This window comes from Trachurus japonicus, chromosome 11 (genome assembly GCF_045865225.1).
Source record: "Trachurus japonicus isolate A0001 chromosome 11, Traja_1.0".
NCBI classification, from domain to species: Eukaryota; Metazoa; Chordata; class Actinopteri; order Carangiformes; family Carangidae; genus Trachurus; species Trachurus japonicus.
This window is the reverse complement of record NC_140917.1, coordinates 10,297,780-10,309,971: the sequence shown is the minus strand read 5'-3', so window position 1 is coordinate 10,309,971 and position 12,192 is coordinate 10,297,780. Positions and strand designations below refer to the sequence as shown.

At 44.5% G+C, this 12,192-nt stretch overlaps 3 protein-coding genes and 1 long non-coding RNA gene across 4 annotated transcripts in view; 2 read left to right on the top strand and 2 right to left on the bottom strand.

Annotated features, from left to right (window-relative positions):
• Positions 1 to 12,192, top strand: part of LOC146978227 (major histocompatibility complex class I-related protein 1-like) — a 246,574-nt gene that overhangs the window by 162,209 nt on the left and 72,173 nt on the right. The window lies entirely within an intron of this gene.
• The window catches only part of LOC146978228 (major histocompatibility complex class I-related protein 1-like), a 121,199-nt gene that overhangs the window by 67,309 nt on the left and 41,698 nt on the right, over positions 1 to 12,192 (top strand). The window lies entirely within an intron of this gene.
• LOC146978230 (uncharacterized) overlaps positions 1 to 12,192 on the bottom strand; it is an 80,602-nt gene that overhangs the window by 35,973 nt on the left and 32,437 nt on the right. The gene's annotated exons all lie outside the window — the stretch shown is intronic.
• The window catches only part of LOC146978231 (H-2 class I histocompatibility antigen, Q10 alpha chain-like), a 53,042-nt gene that overhangs the window by 14,745 nt on the left and 26,105 nt on the right, over positions 1 to 12,192 (bottom strand). Inside the window, exon 3 of the mRNA XM_085790487.1 lies at positions 2,231 to 2,530. Within this exon, the coding sequence (XP_085646613.1) occupies positions 2,231 to 2,530 (300 nt within the window). The remainder of the gene's footprint in view (positions 1 to 2,230; positions 2,531 to 12,192) is intronic.

Below are 12,192 nucleotides of genomic sequence, written 5' to 3'. Positions count from 1 at the left end.
CAAATGCCGCTGGACGGAACAGTAAAACCAAACAAACTGTCGGACGGCACGGCACAACATCAAGACGCGTCACCATGTTGCTATGGCAACATCAACACACTCGTACTCAGACGGTTTAATAAATAAAGACATGGGATATTTCATTCAGTGTGTAATGGACATAGGGCTGGGCGATATGAGAAAAAATCCTATCATGATAATTTTTCTTCACATCAGTTGATATCGATATCACGATAGGACTCAAGTCACTATTTTTGTCAAGCCTAAATGTTCCATCATACTCACAAGTGAGATTTGAAGATATCAGAAGGTTATTTCTGATTTAAATATTTATTTTCCGTCAAAAATTCAACATTGCAGATATAATGATGAACATATAATAACAGCAATGAGTAATAACAGTTTCAGATAAATAAAACTGGTGTTATATATATTTATACATGCCAACAGATTACTCCTGCCTCGCGCTGACAGCTGATCTAGTAGCGTGCCCCACGGCTGTGCATACGCGCATCCTTTGTGTAAAACGGGGTCCCTATTGGATCACGGGGCCCTACGCACTGTGCGTGTTCTGCATGTAGGCAGGGGCGGCCCTGAGCTCACGTCGTGAATGTAACGGTTTTTTGTGTTGTTTATTACAATTTTCACTCTGTGTGAGATGGTAAAGAGCCGCAGTAAAAGAGAACAAAAAAGCTTACTACAACTCATCATTTCTCGCAAACACGAGTTTACCTGGTTGTATAGCTCCAGTTGCTACACTGGAGTGAGGACAACACAACTCCACTGTTCAGGCGTTCTTTAACATTACATCAGACAGGAGTTAAGTCAGAGCCACACTCCCCATACAGGAGCTGCCCCATCTCTCTGCTGCTGCTACAGTTATAAACGGACCTGAACATTAAAACCCGGACCTGACGTGGTGGTCCATCTAATTAGCCATCATTCTCAGCCTAAACTGCTGAAAAAGAAAAAGGAAGAGAAATTGCCGCAGTTAGCGCTTGCTTCGCCAGTGGCCAGTGTTTAGGTCGGCACAGCTGAACAGCTGCGGTGCGTTTGTGTCACTGAGAACACAACAGTGTCTCTGGTGTGAGCAGCAGCAGCAGCAGCAGCAGCAGCAGCAGAGCAGCCACGCCGTGACTGCGCTCCCTTTGATGTGTGACTGCAGTCGGATCTCGATCCGCTCCGACTGCCTGGTGTCTCCGTGGTTAAAGTTTAGTGTTGTTTACAGTACTGTGTCTCGGGGTTAATGTAAACATGACGTACCATGTTTCTTTTCACGGTCAGTCGTCCTAGTTCTCCTTCATTTTGTCTTTCGAGGCAACACTCACTCTCTCTCTCTTTTTTTTTTCCGGCGATGTCCCGCTGCAGACGCGCACGGCTGCAGCAGCCCAAACATTACCACGTGTTGTTGTGTTGTGTCTTCCTGTGCTGTGTCAATCTAACCTGCTGGCTCAGCAGGTCTGGTTTTGGGAGGAAACCAGTTATCTCGTTATCATTGGCTGTTTGTATTTTCTGTCAAAACATGAATGAATGAAACCTATCGACTTTCTATCGACCACGTCTCATATTGCTATTGAGTAAAAGTTATTTTGCAATATAGTATATATCGTTTTATTGCCCAGCCCTAAATGGACATAATATATTAGTTTAACTTTTTGAATTGAATTAGTGACATAGGCCTTAATAAACTCTCCCATGATATTCTAATGCACCTGTTCATCAGAAACAATAGGAGTGATAGGTACAATAGGATATGCAATAATTAACTACTGCATACATCTTGACAGCTCTACTACACTGTTGATTTGTATAATCCCAACAGACATGTCCAGTGATTTTCAGCCTTCTGTGTTTACATTTTTCTGTTTTGATGATACAAGTCAGCGGTCCTGAAATGTGTGTTTTTCGGAGGCAACGTCTTTCTATGTAGGGCTTCCTTCACCCTCTAAATGGGGCAGAGCTCCGTGGGAAACACCTGCCACAGCAACGTAGGGAACCGTGCATGTCCGCGGCGCACAGCTCCGTGGAGCCTCTATGACTCAAGAGGTAGGGTTGTGAGCGTGCATGTCGCGCGTCTACATTGGATTATTATCAGAGGCAACCATGAATGAGTTCGCCTCAGTTTCACGTGATTGTCACTGTCAGCCTGTTAGAAAAACATTTTACTGACCCGAGCAGAGACGCAGCTTCTTATCATTTCTTCAATACAGAAATGTTAACATATGCAAACAGGACATGTTCTTACCCCATGACTTCACAACATGTACTCCTGAAGCCACATGGATGATTTCACAGGTGTATGCAGACTTGTCACTTCTCAAAATCTCCACACTGTCTCTCCTCTGGAAGGTGTCATCTTCATTTGGACGAACACCTGAGGATTTTAATCCGTCTTCAATCTCAGAGATACGGCCGTTCCTTTTGATCTGCAGTGTGATTTCTTTTGGGAGGAAACCAGTTGCCAGGCACGTCAAAGTGATATTGGTCTTAACCTTTGAGCTCTTTGCAAACAGGTGGACCTGAGGTGGAGCTGGAAAGAGAAAACATAAAGTGAGTTCCTGTTTGCATGGTCACTTTATTATTTTACTATTCTATATTTTCATATTCAATATGAAAATATAAAATCTCTCTGCGCCAGCGTGTGCGGCTTGCCGTCTACAGGTTCTACTCTGTTTGCTGCTGCATTGTTTTGCTTTCTGTAAGATTCCTCTGCCTTGCTGGTATATGATCGACAAGCACTTCTTGACATTGAAGCATGTCAAACCACACTGCTAGAAATTGATTTGCCTATTAGCCTGGCTCTCCTGAATGGTAGATCGCTACCAAACTTTTATCCTGAATGACTTCTTCACCTCTCGTGAATTGGATTTCATGTTTCTGATGGAGACATGGATTCAAATCTGTGAGTCTATCCAGTTCTCCGAACTGCTACCCCCGGATTGTGTGTAGGCTAGGCCTGGACGATAAAGCGTTGATAGACACGTGGTGCGATAGAAAAAAAACGGGTCGATAAAAAGGAAACACAGTTTCCCTTCCTTTTTCATTATAGCCTATAAAGGTCATTACTTCCTTACAATCAATCACATACAAGAGCCCACCACCTCTCTTGCAAACCACAACAGAGCAGCATGTGTAACCCAAACATGTGGCTCAAATGCAGACGGCCAAAACAGCTGCTGCCACAGGTCACTGCTTTAAGAGTTTGAAAGTATAACTTTACATGAACGCAGCTCAAACCAACCCAGTGCCTCAGCACAGTGTTCAACAGGACAGCGTGTCCTTTTACCCGGGTCGCTATACCGGAGCTTGATATTAAAAAAGAAAGAAATGCCAGGCGCACGTCACGGCAGAACAGAGAACAGCTGACATTTCCTCTACAGCTGAAGAGCTGATATGTGGTGAAGACGTACAGAGACCTGTCACAGTGTCACGGTGCATTTCATCAATATACTTCAACCTCAGAGCTCTCTGTCCTCAGATTGTCCTGACCTGTCCCTGAACATCACACAGAGATAACATGGAGTTGTGTGACAGGTTGAGTTTTATTACATCAGGCTGATTATCATGATAATTAAATACTTAGTAAGAAGCCTGTAAGTTCAACACACAGTATGCTACTGTGATTTAACTAGCCTAGTTAAATAAAAAGATGTAGTTCACATTTATTCAAGCATTATTTAATATAATATCTAGGGGTGACCAACGGGGAATTTATTCTTCATGTGTCAAATATTGTGCTGGTCATAATACAGAACAGGTTGTGGCTTAAAGCAGAAGTAAGCGATATTTTTGTGTTAATATAAGTCTTAAATAGTTATATCTTCCGACAGCAATCACTTATATAGAGTGTTTGGACCGAAACACGGGTCTCTCAGTCACTCTGCTCTGCTCTGAGCCGAGGAGAAAACTTTTCTAGTATCCTACATTTTTTATCCAATGAGGAGAGAGAACAGCATGAAGGGCTGTGTGTGCAGCCAAGGGATGCGCGTGAATGTGGTGACGTAGGGACGAGGACCAATAGATCCATGACGAGGGCGGGGGCTGCTAACTCCGTCGGCTGACAAGAAGTTATGGTGCGTTCAGGGCAGCCCATAACTCGTGTTTTTCCGACCTGTGAAGTCGTACCAGTTCGATCTGGTGCGAGTTCACAGGTCGGAAGTTACGAGTGGCCGTTAAAGTGACTTTCACAGGTAAAACAGGTTGGAGAAGCGCGAGTTGCGGGTTGCCTGGAACGCTACAAAGTCGTAAGTTGTGACTTGAAGCTGTAACTTACAGTTTCAAAAACCTGCCTGGAACACAACATTAGCCAAAACGACCGGATCGCTTACTTCTGCTTTAATTGTGTCTGTTGATTTAAAAAGTTGAAATATTTCCATGTTTGTCTATTCTGGGTCACATTAGAAGTCATCAAATTTCAGAGTTGGATTTGAATTCAGTGTTTGTGTGTTCTTTATTAAAGCAGAAGTAAGCGGAATATTTGTGTTAATGTAAGTCTTAAATAGTTCTATCTTTCGACAGCAATCACTTTTATAGAGTGTTTGGTCTGAAACACGGGTCTGTCAGTCACTCTGCTCTGCTGTAAGCCGAGGAGAAAACTTTCCTTGTATCCTACAACCTTTATCCAATGAGGAGAGAGAACGGCATAAAGGGGCGGTCCTCTCTGTGTGTGCAGCCAAGGGATGCGCGTGAATGTGGTGACGTAGGGACGAGGGCGGGGACTGCTAACTCCATCGGCTGAGTTAGCCAAAACCACCGGATCGCTTACTTCTGCTTTAAAGTTAGGTCATCAAGCAATAGCATAAAACGGCCGGGGTTGCACTTCAAATATTTTTCTTATTTGTTTTGATAATTATCGATCAATATGAATTTTTTTTTTATCAATATGCTTTTTTTTCTATATCGTCCAGCCCTAGTGTAGGCTATTCCAACTGGAGGGGTAGCATCTGTTCTCAAATCCAGCTTTCAGTGCCGACTATTCCCGTCGATCTCCTTCTTCAGCTTTGAGCTGCAGACTTCTGTTTTAAACTGTAATACACCTTTCATGTGCGCTGTGGTCCACTGTTCGCCTTGGTTCAATAAGAGTTTTATAAAGGACTTAAAAGACTTTGTGGCAGGACTGACAGTGAATCATGATTGATTTTTAATTGTTGGGGATAGAGATGGTCCGATCAGGTTTTTTGGGACCGATACCTATCACCTAAAGCCTCACCGATCCGATTACCGATCAGAACTGATCGATCACATGGGACAATATTATTAATATTTATATATTTTTTACTCTTTTTTTCCCCATTAATTCATCCACTCATGCAAAAATACTCTGGTAAAAGTAGAAGTACTGATTCAACTTCTTTACTCAAGTAGTAAATAAATAAAGTTTGAAATTTGAAGTTAGTAAGAGGCTCGGAAATGAACTTAAATGTAAAAGGGGGCTTCTTTGCTCTGGGCCCCCCAGACTCTAGGACCGGCCCTGCTACCCATAACGTTTTTTTCAGTCAGGAGTCTTCATATTCCTGCTCTGTCTGCACATTGTTGGACTTTCCTTCAGTAGAGGATTTTGATGGGCAGACACTAAGTACAGCATCTTACTGTGAGTGACACTGAGTCACACACCTAAGGGAAAAAAGATCGTTTTTTATCGCTTATTTGCGCATCTATATGTCAATAAGGTTGAAACAAGTAACGAGCCTGTTTTGACAGCGTAAGGAGCATTTTGTTTAATTTTGGAATCCTGCTGTATGTATCCACAAGTTTCCGAACGTCATCTATGGTCAAAACCGGCTTACGTTTTTGACGTTCGGAAAAAGGTGGATAATGCGATCGGATCTGTGATTTTAACCTTTGATTGGATTTCCCGATCGATCGCTTTTTTATCATATCGGCCCGATCCGATCAGTTGCCGATAGATCGCCACCATCTCTAGTTGGGGACTTTCACATCACATATTCACATCTGCTTAGTGCGCATGCGTCAACTCGCATGCAGCCTGTTGCAGTCGCTCCGTGTAACTTTTGTATTCTTTCTCATTTTATTCGTTTTTCTCTTGTTAAACTTCTTTACTTTTTAAACTACTTTATATTTTATCTAAACCACTTAATTTAAATATGCGGGTAGATAAAATTATTGCCTTTTTGCTCGCTGTGATACTACTACAAGCTGGCATCGCAGCACAACAAGTCCAACCCGAGCTGATTGTTTACTCCAGATAACAGCTGATTGACCTGAGGCCGGCCTAGCGGACAGACCGGCAAAGGTTCCAGCGGAGCTATGGAGAAAAACACATCGGGGACGCAGAGGAGACAGCGGAAGAAAAACGACGGGTTGAGACGGCGGAGGTTAGAAAAATCATGGGGAACGTGAGGTCCCTGGGCAACAAGATGGACGAGCTGGCAGCGTTAGCCCGGAGTCAGAGGGAGTATCGCAGTGGCGAACCGTGAGCACTACAGCTGGGCCTTCAGTAGTCCGACCGGCTTCTTACATTTTTCATGTTTTAAAACAAATAAACACAAAGTCTCAGCATCTGAAGGAGGCGATGCGTGAACGGGAAGCAGACCGTGGTGCTTTTTAATCACACACTCCGACCCCGTTTGTTGCAACTTATGAAAATATAATCATGTGGGGAAAAAGACTTACAAACATGGACCAAAACGGCTCCATAATACGCACAAACATCAGAAACAGAAACAAAAATTAACTTTAAAAAAAAATAACTAAACAGCATGAGGGTCAAAATTGCTGTTTTACGCATGCCTCACTATCTATCTAAAACACACACCATGCTTGCAAACTGAACCACTGTAGGGGGGTCTGGGGGCACACTTATGATTATTATCATTATATTGTTGCTGTACGGAGTCAAATACGACGAAGAGCCAGCGCTGTGAAATATGAATGAATGACAGCGTGTCGCAGAGAGAGAGAGAGAGAGAGAGAGAGAGAGAGAGAGAGAGAACCTGGTGCTGATCGCGGCCGGATGCATTACAATGCGCTGCTACCGGCTCTGCCTCTTTCTTTTCTTTTTTGCCACAGGCTTTCTTGTTTGTGTACATCATTGTCCTCCGGTGCTGTCTCCTGCAGATTGGTCAGCTGACTTGAGAACTTATTGCGCATTCACTTGTTTTGCTTCTGTAATGATAATAAATAAACCTTTCCAAGCTGACTCAGAGCCCTGGTCGGAATATACGGATCATTTTGGTCGGAGCAATGCGGAGAAAATAAATCATAGCGGAAAAAAGACACAGTATGATAAATTGAAAGCGTTTAACAATTGCAATCATTTAATTAACGATGATAAGGATGTTCAAATAGACCATCAAAAACATTCTGCGCAACAAGAAACATTCCCAACATTAACTTCATAAACTGGAGACCTTTTAGGCTACATTAAAGGAGCATTATCGCAAATCCAAATTCTTAATTCGGCCACTAGATGGAGCCAGGCGGAGCTTATCAAATATAAACAAGTGGGCAGCTGTCAGAGAGAGAGAGCAGCCTCGTTTAGTCCCCCCCCGCATCCCCTCCTCCTCCCTCCTCCCTCCTCCCCCCTCCTCCTCCCTCACCAGGCTGTATGAACGTGCAATCGCGGGAAAAAGAAAACTCGCCTAGTGGAAGCGGCAGCTCTACGTCGCGCACAACCACAACAACGACAACAACAGCAACTGCAACTTCCTCCTCCTTAATAACGCTGAGAGGACAGCTGAAGAAAGACACGGGACGTGGAGACAAAATGTTCTACCAGCGATTCAGTGACTGTAAGCAGCCTGACACTGCTACATTACAATTTACTGTTGCATTTTTCCGGTTCGGAGGTCGGATTTGCGAGTTCCGAGTGCAAATGAACGCAGCAAGCGCCGGGCCGGCTTGGATCATAACAAAGACAAATTCTGCATTTGCCCCACGGACACTATACTGTTGGCGATTTTTTTTGGAAATTTAGTTATGGCTCCCCCCAACCCATCTTTTGCATATTTCATCTTATTTTATGCTATTACTGCTGTATTTGTGATAATGCTCCTTTAAATAAACATACTCTAATGCCAAAATCTGTAATAAAATGAGGTCACCCAGAATGTTACCCCGTGACACTGCTGACACTGACACCGAGGCTCATTTCATCACCATGGACAGCGCTATGAAATCAGGGCGCACAACGAACCATACACACTTGACAAATAAATTCATGAGCAGACTCAAACTACAATACAATTTGAAATGCACAATATAGCAAAAGTTACACAAAGCTGGTAAAATAAAGACTTTTTTTTAAAGTTGCAATGAAGTGCAAATACCTCTCCATGCGCAATTACGCATGGCAAATCAAAAATAAAAATGAAAGTCACAGTTTCCATATAGGTTCCGCTACGACTTAATTATGTACAGTGAATAAAATGGGGGGAATAAAAATCCTCTAAAAACTAAAATCCAACCACACTTCTGATAAATTTACAAATTGAATTAAAGGCAATTTGCGCTGGAAATGTTCCGAAACAACCTCCGCAATAAATACAAATTACTGCATGTCCACTTGGCTCAAATTAATCACTTGAAATAATAATCAAGGTGATTTGTAACATAGGCAGCCGCCTACCTTACATGAAAACGAAATCCATTCGTCTGTCTTTCTTTGTGAAGTGGGCGATGGCAGCGTCGTAAAGTTTGTCCTTTGACTTGAGCTCCAAGAGAAGCCCTTTCTCTATGGACATCAGTGCCAAAGCTCCCAGGCGATCATGTCCAGTGCTGTTTCTGGCGTGCGTCTTGATGCGCTTCAGTGCCGAGAAAGACCGCTCCACGGAGGAAGTGGACACGGGGATGGTCAGCACCAGGCAGGTGAGGTGATACAGCTGCGGCATGCTCTCAAAGTGCAGCAGGTCTGATGGGCTCCTTCCCTAAAAGTTTGCCATGTTGTACATGACTGTCAGTTCAGTCTTGAGCCTGGGGAGGTCAAAGTGCAGCCCGTAGTTTTCAGCGAGGCTCTGAAACTCAGAGCTGGGGAAGCTTTCTCTGTATGAGGCAAACTTCTTGGGGTCGAGAAGGGCAAGGAACATCAGCTTTTCATGATCCTTGAACCTGTTTCTCAGCTGAGTGAGAATGTTGTCCAGGATTTCACTGTGCAGCTGCTGGTACGCTGTGCGCACGTCTCCAACTCTCCGTGCCCTGCGCCCGCTGGGAGCCCCGGCTTCGCGTACCGTGTCCTCATAGATGGAGTCAAATTTGGCCTTTTCTCTCTCTGTGGTGCTGCAAAAGTCATCAATGCTGGACAAACAGAACTGCATGTCACACTCCTTATTCTGCAAGATCCCAAAGAGCACGTCGGAGTAGGCAAACACTGAGTTGAATGTGGCGAGGAGAAAGCAGAACTCGAAGCCCGTCAGCAGTGCGATGTATCCATCAGCGCTGTGCACAGCATCATCATCAAAATCATTGTGGTTGTCCACAATGAATTCAAAGAGCTCCAGGAGTTCTTCTCTCCACTCATACACAGTGCAAACCAAACGTGATGAAAAGTTCCACCGTGTTGGGGTCACTCTGGGCAGTCTCCGCTGGCATATTTCATCCAGGAGTTTCGTGCGTTTGGCTGGCTTTATGAAAAAGGCTGCGAGGCCACTGAGGTGTGAGAAAAATTTTTTGCACTCTTTGATTTTAGCAGCACTTTGAGACATGACGAGGTTCAGAGAGTGCGCATAACAGTGAACGAAGAGAGCTTGTGGTATTTTTTCCTTTATTTTAGCTTGGACCCCATTCAGTCCAGAGGCCATGACTGCAGCTCCGTCGTAACACTGGGCAATTACCTTGTTGGTGCAGGCACAGTCCTCCAGAAACTCCAAAACTTGTCCAGCTATGGCGTTTTCGCGCTTATCACCACTGACATCACCAAACTGGAAAAAGCGCTCCTTCACACCGCTGTCAGTGGTGTAACGCAGGACATACGACATCTGAGCGGTGTTACTTAGGTCAGTTGTCTCGTCCACCATAACGGAGACAAAAGGCGTATTTCTCACCTCCTCCCTCATTGCCAGTGTTGGGTATAGTTACTTTGGAAAGTAGTTAATTAAGTTACAACGTTACCATCAATTAAAAGTAATCAGTTACGTTACAGCGTTACCTATGAATAAAAGTAACGCGTTAGAGTACTCATGCGTTACTAAAAATGAAAAGCATTTTGCAGCGCGCCTCGCACATGCTGCAACAACTGACAGCCTCTTTTAAATGCACCGAGTCCTGACGAATACCATCAGTCATCCAACCAAATTAACTCTACAGGATAACATTAACAGGAAAGACAGTCAAATATGCCACATAGGGGTTGTTTTTTTTTTGGATTCAGGAGTTACCGTGAATCCCTCTCAGCGGCTTCACTGCTCGATATGTCTGTCAGTTTGAACGGAGGACTCAACGTGTGGAGAGGAGGGAGGCTGGCGAGACGTGAACTTCCTGCCTTGTGTGTAATAAAAGTTAAAAATGCGGTTAAATGTACTGGTATGTTTATGTTTATGTTTATGTTTATTGAGGATCCCCATTAGCCGACGAACAAACGCCAGGCTAGTCTTCCTGGGGTCCTTTAAAAAATGTGTCAGCCGAGGCGCAGCACTGTGATGCGTCTGTGCCCTGCTGACCTACGTGTGTGTGTTTCAATTCACCAGCGAAAAGGACAAGAACATAACGGTAAAATGCACACTGCGTTGGTGATAACCTTCTGTCGACTGCAAAAAATCCACTTCCAATTTAAGGGCCCATAGATCAGCTCCACGTACGGACCTGCTTCTCCAGTCACACTGCTGCTACGGCAGCTATGGAGTAGAGATCCGGGGCTGGACCGGGGGAGAACTGAGCGGCCGCTCGCCGAGAGGGCGCTGCTGAAAGCGGCCAAGCACTGAGAGCCGGGCTGAGCTGTTGCTGCTGGAGAAGCAGGTCCGTACATGGAGCTGATCTATGGGCCCTTAAATTGGAAGTGGATTTTTTGCGGTCGACAGAAGGTTATCACCAACGCAGTGTGCATTTTACCGTTATGTTCTTGTCCTTTTCGCTGGTGAATTGAAACACACACACGTAGGTCAGCAGGGCACAGATGCATCACAGCGCTGCGCCTCGGCTGACACATCCGCAGGTTGCACAGTAGTCTAGCCGTTCTGTCTGACAAAAAGCAGGCTGCAGTCGGGATTTACTTTTCCTTATCCGGCGAAAAGTAACGGATTAGTTTTTAAAAAAAATAACTAAGTTACTGATTACTCAACGCACGAAACTAACGCGTTACGTTACGCGTTACACGAAAAAAGTAATTAAAGTACTCTAACGTGTTACTTTGTAACGCGTTACCCACAACACTGCTCATTGCCTCGGTCATTACATCCGCCACCGACTGGATCAAGTCATTCTGAATTTTGCTGGAGGTGCCGATGAAAACAGTGGCCGACTCCAGGTGGCAGCGCAGAGGGCTGTCATACTCCGCCAAAAACTCCAGTAACTCCAAGTAGTTCCCCTTATTTGTGGAATCTTTACTTTCATCATGTCCTCGAAATGCCAGCTCTTGCTTTCCAAGAAATGTGACGACATTGATGAGACGTTTCAGGATCTCTCTGTTCTGCCTGACCTTGTTGTTGTGGGCTGTAGTATGATTGCGGCGCTGCTCATCTAGCTGAAGATCAACTCTTGTGTCCCCAAAAGTTTTCAAACTGACCGTCGCTTGCAGGTGTGCCGCAGAATCTTGATGCCGGTGGGCTGACTTGGTCAGATTTGTAAGGCTGACAAATCCGCCGCTGACCCAGGTGGATGACTTGTCACTGGTAAAAAGTAAACAACTCCAGCAGTACAGCCTGTTTGTTTTCTTACAGCCCGTCATCCATAGATACCGCTGATAATTTTCGGTCTTGAAATGCCTTTCCACTTTTTTAACTTTTTCTTTTAATTCCAGTTCTGGAGTTGGTCTTCCGTTTTTTATTATTTTAAGTTTTTCTGTGAAGCACCGCCTTGAAAAAGGCGATGCTATCAAGCTAGCCACAACGTCGCTCTCGTCCGCCATTTAACTGTCTCTCAACCGCTCTCACCACTCTGCCCCAGTTCGGACTTCACGAAGGCCTATGATCTTTTGTTTTTGTCCCGCCCACTTAAAATCAAACCGTGATTGGTCAATTTTCCCATCACTCTCCAAACCAAAACACATAGCTTGGCCTTCCCCGAGATTTGTGAAGTCCTAAC